Source organism: Protobothrops mucrosquamatus, unplaced genomic scaffold (genome assembly GCF_001527695.2).
Source record: "Protobothrops mucrosquamatus isolate PMUCROS unplaced genomic scaffold, P.Mucros_1.0 scaffold1475, whole genome shotgun sequence".
Taxonomy (NCBI): Eukaryota; Metazoa; Chordata; class Lepidosauria; order Squamata; family Viperidae; genus Protobothrops; species Protobothrops mucrosquamatus.
Genome location: NW_015387653.1, coordinates 216797 through 228145, shown reverse-complemented (window position 1 = coordinate 228145; position 11349 = coordinate 216797). Strand labels below are relative to the sequence as shown.

The following is an 11349-nucleotide window of genomic DNA, read 5'->3' as shown; positions in this document are numbered from 1 at the left end:
TATGATAGGGAGACAATTTGGTTTTTCTATCAGTTAAAAATAAGACACTGTTTGCCTTGGAGTGCTATAGGGAGAGTGGGGTTTGCTGTTCTTTAAGTGGATACATGAATCTTACGCTCGAAATCATCACCTACAATTAATAGCAATAGCATTAGACTTATATACTGCTTCATAGTGCTTTATAGCCCTTTCTAAGCAGTTTACAGAGTTAGCATATTGCCTCCAACAATCTATGTCCTCATTTTACTGACATCAGAAGGATGGAAGTCTGAGTCAACCTTGAGCTGGTCAGAATCAAAGTCCTTGCAGTGAACAGTGAGTTAGCCTGCAATACTGCATTCTACCAATGTGCCACCATGGCTCCTGGCGTTAATATGCCGATTTACTCAACAGAAAGAAACCCTGAAGCTTAAAAGAAATCAACCAAAAGAAAAAGAAGACTGAAAAAAAATATAAAGTCAAACATTTTCTGAAACCAATCCTTAAGATTCCCTCCCCTCAAGAGAGAAAGAGAGAGAGAGAGAGAGAGAGAGAGAGAGAGAGAGAGAGAGATGTACACGTGTGAGCATAGATATGCACGTGTGCACACACACAAACTCTCTCTCTGCTGGTTGGTTGAGTGAGAGATAAAAGCCAGCCCATACATCCATGCTCTTGGTTTTTAACCTTTATTTAATATTAATGTTATTTATTTATCTTAATATTAATTTTAATGCTTTTAATGTTTTTGTATTTATAATTTTATGCCATTGTAAGCCACCCAGAGTTACTTTGGACAGTGAGGTGAGCAACATGTAAGATAAATAGATATATCAAACATAAATATCTGTTGATACTTGTCACTGTCCAGAAACTATATTTCAAAATAGGATAGGAAAAAATCAAAATAACAAAATAACTGAATTCATAACTATGGAGCACATTTGTTGCCTGTAAAGTAAGGCATTCTATTTATAAAATTAATTAATGCAATTATAAGGAAGAGGAGAGAAGGGGGTCAACCCTGCCCATTTGTTAACATAAATAAGCAGACCAAAGATTAAAGCTGTAACTGGAATCAAACATCTGAGCAAGATCTTATGATTGCCAGTTATTTTGACTTTTTGACACCTTCCCCCTGACTGTGAATGTCCTGGCCTTTAATTTATATGCAAATTGCAGTACTTGACACCTGTCCTTTTTAAAACCAAGCCTTGTTGCACTTGTCAGAAGATGGTGTTTGAGTTCAGGACTGGTAGCTTCCCTGGCACCTGGAGTCTTTCTATAAATAAGTTCAGTGCAATGTAATTTTCCCCTTTTAATATAGGATTGTTTTAAAAAAAATATTTGATATTACTAGATTAACCAATTCCAAAACTGTTTAACTTTTTTCCAACCTTAATTGAGGTTGCTGTATTTTATAATTCTTGTTATGGCATAATTTTTTTGTATAGTAGTGTAGGCCAGTTTTTCTCCACCTTGGCAGTTTGAAGATGTGTGGACTTCAACTCCCAGAATTCCTCAGCCAGCATAGCTTGAAGATGACATCCACACTTTTTCAAACTGCTAAGGTGGAGAAACACTGGTGTAGGCCTAACATCAGGCCTAATAATGTACAGGTAGTTCTCGATTTACAACAGTTTGTTTAGTGGCTTTTCAAAGTTGGAATGGCATTGAAAAAAGTGACTTATGATTGTTTTTCATACTTATGTTCATTGCAGCATCCCCATAGTCATGTGATTAAAATTCAGATGGTTTGGCAACTGGTTCATATTTATGACAGTTGCAGTGTCCCGGCATTATGTGATCAGTTTTTGCAAACTTCTGATAAGCAAAGTCAATGGGGAAGCCAGATTCACAATGGATTAATTACCAAACTGTTATGTAGGAAGTTTTAAAATGGAAATGTAGCACTTGTTCAAATGGCCACTTAAACTTGCCTCTTATGGGACAATCCATTTAAAGCTAATTGTGTATAAAAATATAATCACATGGCATTTTATTCTACTCTATAATTTCTTCATTTGTTTCTTTCCAAATCAATGTACATGTACATATTCCCAGTCATGTTTTACTTTCAAAGAGTCTGAATGGTATACAGAATGACAGCAAAAGACCCTGTAATATAAAGTCTTTAGCTATACAACAGTAAAAAAAAGTATTTTAACAAATGCCAGTGATCAAAAACTGAATCTTGTAATGTTTTGTTCTTGGGATTATTGATGAGCGTTGCTGTCTAAAATAGTGACTGTTCATTTAATGACTGTTCAAAGTTACAACAGCACTGAAAACAAATGACCATTTTTCACACTTAAAACTGCTGCAACATCCCTGTGGTCACAAGATCAAAATTTGGACGCTTGGCAACTGAACTTATATTTATGACAGTCGCAGTGTCCCGGGGTCATGTAGTCACCTTTTGCTACCTTCTGATAAGCAAAGTCAATGGGAAAGCCAGATTCATTTATCAACTCTGTTACTAATTTAACAACTGCAGGGATTCACTCAATAACTGTAGCAAGAAAAGTCATAAAATGCAGAAAAAATCACATAACAAATATCTTGCTTAGCAACAGAAATTTTGGTCTCAATTGTAGTCATAGTTTGAGGACTACCTGGACCAGTTGTTATTAGACTACAAATCCAATCATCCCAACTACTGGCCAGACTGTAGCAGAACCTATACGCTTTAGAATGTAACAACTGTACTAAGGCCAGAGAGTCACACCTCTGCCTTAAAACCAAGCTGAAGTTTGGCTCTTTAAAGCAGGGGTCCCCAGCCCCCGGTCTGTGGACCAGCACTGGGCTGTAGTGTGCCAGAAACTGGGCCAGACAAACAAATGAAGCCCCATCTGCGGGGTGCAGGCAGCACATGAAATCACGCCCCTTCCGGTCTGTGAAAAAACCTTTCTTCACAGAACCGGTCCCTGTTGTCCCGAAGGTTGGGGGTCACTGCTTTAAAGAAACGTTGGGCTGAAAATGGGTGAATGCTTCACCTACGGATATTATCATGGCATTCAATTCAACAGTCCAAGATCTTGGCATTTTCCCTGATAAAGTTCTACATCCATGATTTGTGGATTTCTCATTGCAGGTTTTGCATACCTTTAAAAATGGGTGATTGCTTCGAAGGCCCATGTCCTTCGGGGGGCCCATCTGCAGCAGGGGAATTGGCAGGAGGGAGCAGCGTGTGCACTAAGGAGATGACCTTGGAGCAAAAACAACAGGTACAACTTCAGAATTCTCCAAAGTGTTTATAACTTGCAGAAAATGTTTTATAATTCACATTTAAAGATAAAAAATTAGGTCTTGCTTTTGATTCATAGGTTATCCTTTTCTGTTATGAATCTCTGGACATTTTTTTCCTGGAATTTGGTATTGATATAAATATACTTCCTAGTATATAGTTGAATAGTTGTGGGGCATTGGCTACATATTTTCATACAAAGTGCTTCCATTGCTCAGCCCACAAATAATTTACCCATATTCTTAGAGATAATGTTTGTTCATTTAGATAAGATTGCACCAGAACATATGCTTCATTTCAGACTTCCTTAGTGTGTGCATCCATTGTGGTGTTCAGATCATTCTGCAATTATTGGCGCAAGAAAACAAAGAGAGTGTCCAAATGTTCACAAGCTGGGCTGAGGCTGTGATGTATAAATCTCTTCTGATGCTAACCTTTTAGCTCCATTTATATAGCCTACAATACTGAGTCACTAAGCGAGAGTTGCAGAATTTAAGTCTGACCAAAGCCTGTTATCTACATCTCCTTTCTGGTGGTCAAGATCCTTTCCTATTTTTTTATCTCTTAACATACCCACGGCTCACAAAAGGTCTAAAATAAAAGTCAGAAAAATAGAGACCATCCTAGCTCCTAGCTCATGCAGTTAGAAAAATAAAAGCAACAGAAAATATTGTTTGGGGATGGTAATGCAAACATGAACCATTCAAAATTGCAATCTCCTTATTTATCCTTAGCTTTTGCTCCAGTGTCTTCAGCTGCAGTACCACAAAAGAATTTTTCTGCAGCTACTACTAATTTCAGATGGTATTGCAAAAGCAGCCTTTTGCTGTAGATTTGTCATGTTGATGTGAGATAAGTTAATACAATTCTTCTCTCTGCATACACCTTGATTCAGTGCCATTCATGGAATGACATAAATTTCTTTTAGGCCTTCTGGTCTATTGCCTGACTATAGTGCAAGACAAAGACAAACAGTTTTTCTTTTTCTTTTGTCCTTTCCCCCGCCAAGGGTGTCTTAGAATGACCCGAATTATCTCATTCTTATCTTGTTCTCCATTCAAGGCCCATGTAATTATTCATAAAGCGAGGGTGCCATTTCCTGAACACTGTGTAGCTTTAATTTATAGGAGTATTTTGCAACTGAAGAGCTTTGAGTAGGAAGCTACTTTTTGCACCATTCCAAGTGTGCTGCAAATAAAAAGAATAAAGAAAGAAAGTAGCTTCTGGATACCTGATCTGGAGCTTTTGTGGCTGTTCCTGTTCAGGCTATTTTAGCATTAGTTTTTCTTTCCCCTGGTGTTTAGTATTATTTTCTGCTTTCTCTTTACTAGCTTTTCCCCTGCAGGCAAAATCTAGTTGGGCAGCACTTTATACTGGTGCAGCATAAAACCACTTGAGCAAATAACAGGACAAAATAGAAATCCCAAGCTAGATAGATAGAAAGGCAGACAGACAAATAGATAGACAGGTAGATCGATATTGGTAGGTGCCCAATCAATTCCCAGAGAACCCAAGTCACAGGCACCTTTGGTCAACAGTACTTATTGATATTTTTGTATATGCAAGGAATAGCCTGGGTACCACATATACCAGTGGTGGCGAACCTATGGCATGGGTGCCAGAGGCGGCACTCAGAGCCTTCTCTGTGGGCACACGCGCCTTCGCCCCAGTCCTAGGCCTTCAGCTGGGTTTTATAAAACCTTTTCGCTTTAGGCCTCCGCCGCCATGTGCAAAAAAAATATATGTTCAAACAATCAGTCAATTTCAACTTCTTGAGGGAAAAAAAAGATCTTGCAAAGTTGGAATTGATTGAACTTTTTAGTCCCACCCAGTCTGCCGTTACCACCGCAGCCACGCCCACCCAATGGGCCACACCCACCCAATGGGCCACACCCACCCAGCACCCGATGATGCATAAGTGGGTTTTGGGTTGCAGTTTGGGCACTTGGTCTCTAAAAGGTTCGCCATCATTGACATTTACCATCTTATCACATATACCATCTTATCACCATGCACTTTCTCCTGTGCCAGGGATAGGCAACCTTGGCTTTTTTATGATTCGTGGACTTCAGCTCCCAGAATTCCTGAGCCAGCCATGCTGAGGGGAAAGGGAGAGGTTTCCAAGCTGAGCCATGCTGGCTCAGGAATTCTGGGAGTTGAAGTCCACGAGTCATAAAAGAGCCAAGGTTGCCTACCCCTGTCCTATGCCATGGCCACTTCCAAAATCTGATTAAAGCAATGTTTATCAACCTTGGCAACTAAGATATGTGGTTGAGAAACACTGGGTTACAGCATTCTATGGAATCCCATCTATTACTGCTCTTACTTTAGCACCTGTTAGCTCCTGATATGCTTATGATGACCATCTAAATATTCTATTGCTCCTGAGTCTTTCATTCATTTCTCTAAAACCACTGACAAACAATGATAAATCTTAAGATAGAACTTATTTTCCCAAAAAATATCATCCAATGCCCCCGCATCTCTATCCAGTGCCTCCTATTTACAAAGCTGGACAGAACAGGATTGCTGTTTACCCGGCACCTGCACAATTTCCTTGAAACAGCCATAATATCCCTGTAAGTTTGATTTAAGATGACTGGATCTGTAAGAGCTGTAACTTCTAAAGCAGGTTCTCTTGCAAATCGAATAATTAGTAAAATGCATCAATATATTTATACTCCAAATGAACATGGTCTGAGAAAAACATAGTAAGGTGTAGTATGCACACTTACCCAGTTCCACTATTTAACACAGACAAATTGCCTCTATTTTTCTGAGCTATCCCACCAAATGTTGAATAAATGCCCTATTTACTTATGGGTTGCAAGATCCCTCTATCCAAAGATTTATTAACAGCGTAGGCAGCATGACAAGATAACTAGGATCAAAATATCCATCCTAGAAAAGCTATGCCTACGCTTACAAGCTGTGTTTGTCTGCTAATAGAGAATTAGCACAAACAGATTAACTAATTCTACTTTATTGTAAAGGTACATTAACAGAATCTTGCAAGTCTGCTAATATAAATCTCCCGCCATCTCTTTTATAGCCTGAGAGATTAAGGAGATTTCTTTCTGAGTTTCTTTCTCTAGCCATTATGCAGCTTCAGGCTATGTCCTCTCTTATCTGATTATTTCCTAGGCAGCATCTCTTCACCCCTTCTCCCAAGGTCATTCCCACATACTGCTATAATTATGGATTAGCACACTATGTGAACTACTACCTGTGAAGTTTCTGAAATGTCTATCTTATATAAATTCCAAGGACAAGGCATTCAGCCCTTACCTGGTAGGTAGAATAATAATTTCTCTAGTCAGACTTCATTTTTACCAAGAGACAATAAGCACTCTGAGTTTGAGTAATGCTATATATTAGACAATACATGAGCATAGAAAGACTTCGGCTGGAACGCTTTGAGGTTTATTGCTTCAATCATACAATGCTGGGTGCATAAATTGCCTGAGGCAAGCTTCATTTTATTTCTGGTTTATTTTTGAAGTCTCAAACACGTACAAGTAAATGTTTTCTAAGACCTGAATAACTGTGATGCAGGTTGATCTCCCATGTGCTGTATAAACTTGCTCAGATATGGAGCCTTTCTCCAAGATAGCAAATGTTTAGCTGCAGCAGGACAATTGGACATGCCAGATAGAGAAGTAAGGCTCCTTTGCTGTGGTTTTTGCCTTCTGGAACAAAATCCTCACTGAGGTTTGTACCGCCTCCATCCTGACATTTAAATGAATCAGTAATATCTGGTTCTTCCCACAGGGCTTGGGCTAGAGTGGATGGTAGATCTCTTGTTGCTGAACAAAGTATAATTTTTGATGCTAAGAAAGAGTAATTTTATGAGAGCAATGGTCAGAGGCAGAAATATCTTTTGGCAATTTAGAATTGATCCACTATAAATTATGCTTGGTTTACCTCCGATGTATTCAGCATTTTTCCTTTTGTTCTGTGAATAATTATAATGTGATGTTTTGGAGAATCTTTAGATTATATATCAGGAAGTATCATGAAATCTCATAAAGTATCATGAGTGTGTCAGTATGTTCTATGTAGCTCAATTGGTGGGATGCTGATAACACTATGCTGGTTGCAAATTATTCTCTGAATTAGAAATCTTACCTTGCATATGATAATGTGAGCATACTTGGTATAAAAATGGGCTTTGATTGTTCCTGCATGTGTCAAAACTGCCCAGTATAGGATCAGTTCCACTAAGAGTGGTAATGTGCTCTATATATCACTAATAAATGTTATATAAAAGTCCTGATGGATCAGTTCCAGGATGGGGCATGGAAGTCCAAAACTATAGGCCCATCTGATAATGAGCATAGATTATAAAACATTGTGATTTGGAGTGTCAGAGGAATAAATGGTAAATAGAAAAGTGAGTGAAAGAAGTATGCTGAAGTAGTTTCACACAGATAGAACAAAGGAACATTAAATAAAACAAAAAACAAAATCTGGAGAAAGAATGAATGAAAAGGAAAGGGAAAGACTGAGGAAATCATGGATGGGGTTGATGAGATCTTCAAAAACAGAGAAATTAAGAGCAAAAGGCAGTATATGAAATGGTATATGAACACGATGGTAGCAAACATGATTTGCAAGGATAGAAAAGTATTGAGTGGCGTGAATGATACTGAAATAAATTACATTTAGCGATGTTTCTTTTTTTTAAAAAGCATGCCTTTCTTTTTTCAGTTTACTGTTTCTTACTTTTCTGCACTCTGCATAATGCTTCTCATTGCATAAAGAGAAGAGCATGATGAAAATTATTGTTGATATAGATATACATAATATAAAAATATTGCCTACACTGAATAGTAGTGAATCATTAGGATTTGAAACAGATATGTTTCTTAGTCATAGGTAGCCAGGTGTTGATTTTGAGACCCTTTGCACGACAAAGCTAAAAGCCTAACCATTTCTAAGGGACATATTAATTGTAAAATATAATTACCTCATCCCGTTTGCTGCAGGAGCAGCCTAACATTGCTTTTGGTTGTTCTGCTGTCGAAGTGGTGCAACTCAATTCTTGTAGTAAAGACCATCTACCATGCCTCAGAGCTGAGCCTGGCAACTAAATGGTCATGGGTAGAGCTCTGTCCAGCTGCTGAAGTCTGCTGTGAACTTGTCTTCTTTTTAGCCTGTCATTGGATGTTGATCCCTATGGTCACTCAGGCTTGGCTTCAACAAAGACCAGACATCTGCTCTACAAAGCCTTTTATTTGGTCTGTTTTTTTGACCCAGAAATAATCCATCTCCCAGAAGACATTTGGACTTTTTGAAGAACATAGGCAGGACATTGATAGTCCTATAGGAAATAAATAAATACAGTACTTTCAAAATCTGGCTGACTGGCCAATAGGAGAGAATGTCCACAGTCTTTAGCCCTACCTTGCCATACATTGCTGAGAACAATTGGAGGTGGTGTTTTTATTGATAGGGATGAAAATGAAGCTGGTGAACCCATCAGTCATTATCTTGAATTTGTAAGGACAGCAACACTCCCTACCTTGCTACTGAGTCACAGTAAGCATGACTATGGAGGCCACACAACTTAAATCAACCCTTCCCCTTTGTTTTCTTCTTCCCCTGTCACCCAAGGGTTACGAAGTGAAATGGGAAAATGTATTGTTTGTGAAATATGAGGTGTGTTTGGCACTGTTGAGGAATTTTGCCAAAGTAACGAATACAACACTGAGAAAAACCATGGTTATTGCAATGATCATTGGATGCATGTTGTAGGAAAAAAAGGATCCCCGACCAATGGAAAAGCAAAGCTTTTTTAAAATAGAAGTTGAGGGCTACAAGGCAGGAAATCCTAGGGATCTGAATGGCTGGTCAGCTGTGGAAAATTGGGCAGGTTTTGTCCCCATTCCTGTGGTGAATTCTATTGTCAGGCAGAGCGGGGCTTTTAGGAATGCAGTAGAGCTGGAGAAGTTCATTGTGAAAGAGATGGAATGTTGAGGTCATCAGCTGATAAGAAGATAGGAGGTTAGGGTTTTTCTAGGTCACAAATTCCTGTTGCTCTTGTGCTATATTGTGATTGGGTGAGGATGCTTCTATTCTTTGGTCTAGCTAGAAGAGGGGGGAATTTGCCAAGGGCAGGGGGAGTCAATTCAGCTCTGATGAGATTAGGCAAAGAGAGGAACTGGGTTTTACCTAGATCATATCTAAAAGACAAGGTGGGGTGGGGGTGCAGGTGGGGGGATGTCTTCATTTTGTTTGTTAGGTTCATTTTTTTCCACTACAGGCACAGTAGGAGAGTCCTGCTAATCAGTGGCAGAACCAGAGAGGAACATGTTGTAGCAACCTCAGCTAGCTATTAGAATCCCTAACCTTACTTCAGTATGATGTAATTCAGATGGACTAAATAGATAGCTTATGCTGAAAATGCTATTTTACAAATGAAATAATAAGAGTTGAGTTCTTTCTGCCTTTTTAGCAGATCAGGTAAATTGAATCCAATGTAAATTGTCCATTCCTCTAAATTCATCTGATGAAGTATCTGCAATCCATGGTGAATAGATTATCTAGAATCCAAAAGTAGATATTCTGCTTTGAGCTAGACAGGAGATAAATAATGATGGTTTCACCAAGTTTGATTCACTAATAGATCACATATAATTCAAAATTACAGACGGGCTACAATGTTATATTTTTTATCTTTAAGCAGCATTAATTAAAAGGGAATTTGAGTTTATGTTTTAACAGAAATTACTGTGAAAAAGAATGCTGATTTGCAATTTAATTGTTGGTTTTTTTAAAGCTTCTGTTTTCATTTAATGCTGAATTCATAAACGTAATTGTGAACATGTTATCTCTGTAACCACTAGCATGTTTGTTCACAGCAACAAATTGAACGACAGCTAAAATGCTTGGCATTTCAAAATCCAGGACCTCTGCTGGCAGATTTCAACCCAGAAACTCGGGAACAACAAAAGAAAGTCTGTATGTCAATGATAAACCAGGATTGTTTTAATACTACAAAGAAGTAAGATGATGTATCCATATTCTTCCTATATTTTAAATTAGCTTTGGAAATAGAAATTTGCAGGGTTGTTTAATTACCATCAGATGCTTAAAGCTCCAGACTAATGCATGTCTTCTTGAAAGTTCTACTGCAGTTAGCGGTATACAATCTATCCATAATTACCATGATTGCTACAATTATGACTATTATGAGATTCTCTTATTTAAGCATTTAAGACAGAATAAATCTGCTCAGTATTAAATTATAGGTCATTTGGTAGATTAAGGGTGTAAAACTGATTTAGAGCTGAAGGCTGCATTTGGTCATAGAGAGGAGTAGTATGTACCATACTACAAGTGGGTGGAGCCAAGACAAATACAAATATTGTTTTAAATTTAGTGTATTATGTATACGGATACACATACGCATGCACACACATGCGTGCACATACACACAGAGAGAGAATATTACAATGAAATACAATTAACATTAATGGTATGCAAAGTTTTCTGGATTTCAAAAAAATTTCAAATTGTTTTATATTCAGAATCTCTCTTCTAAATTCTGAAGATATTTTTTTTCTTCATAGGAAAATTTAAGGAACAAGAGTAAATTAGGAGTGTTATTGTGGAATGCTGCATATAGTTTTTGTTCTTGTCCTTATGCATTTTATTTAACGTTTCTAAGAAACCACAGAAAAAACATTCAGCAATGTAGAAGTGAACTTCAGTATGCCGATTGATGGTTCTATGTAGTTTTGCATCTAAATGGGAATCTTAAAAGGTTTTGAACCAATTCTGGAACCCTAATAAGTGAAATTGTGATCATTCAATATTTATGTGAAGCCGCTGGGAGAGATCATTCGTGGCTTTGGGGTGGATTTCCATCAGTACGCTGACGATACTCAGCTGTACATTTCCACCCCAGGCCACCCCAACAATGCCCTTGACGTGATGGCCCGCTGCCTGGAGGCCGTAAGGGTCTGGATGGGGAGGAACAGACTCAGGCTCAACCCTTCCAAGACCGAGTGGCTGTGGCTGCCGGCGCCTCGGCATAGTCAGCTGACTCCATCGCTGACTATAGGGGGCGAAATTTTGGCCCCCTCGGAGAGGGTACGCAATCTGGGGGTCCTCCTGGA

General features: G+C 38.5%; 1 protein-coding gene across 1 annotated transcript in view; it reads left to right on the top strand.

Moving 5' to 3' along the window:
- Positions 1 to 3073: 3073 nt before the first annotated feature.
- The window catches only part of ARL14EPL (ADP ribosylation factor like GTPase 14 effector protein like), a gene marked incomplete at its 5' end in the record, with an annotated part of 9863 nt that continues 1587 nt past the window's right edge, over positions 3074 to 11349 (top strand). The window contains 2 exons of the mRNA XM_015822139.1: positions 3074 to 3206; positions 10075 to 10232. Of these exons, the coding sequence (XP_015677625.1) occupies positions 3074 to 3206; positions 10075 to 10232 (291 nt within the window). The remainder of the gene's footprint in view (positions 3207 to 10074; positions 10233 to 11349) is intronic.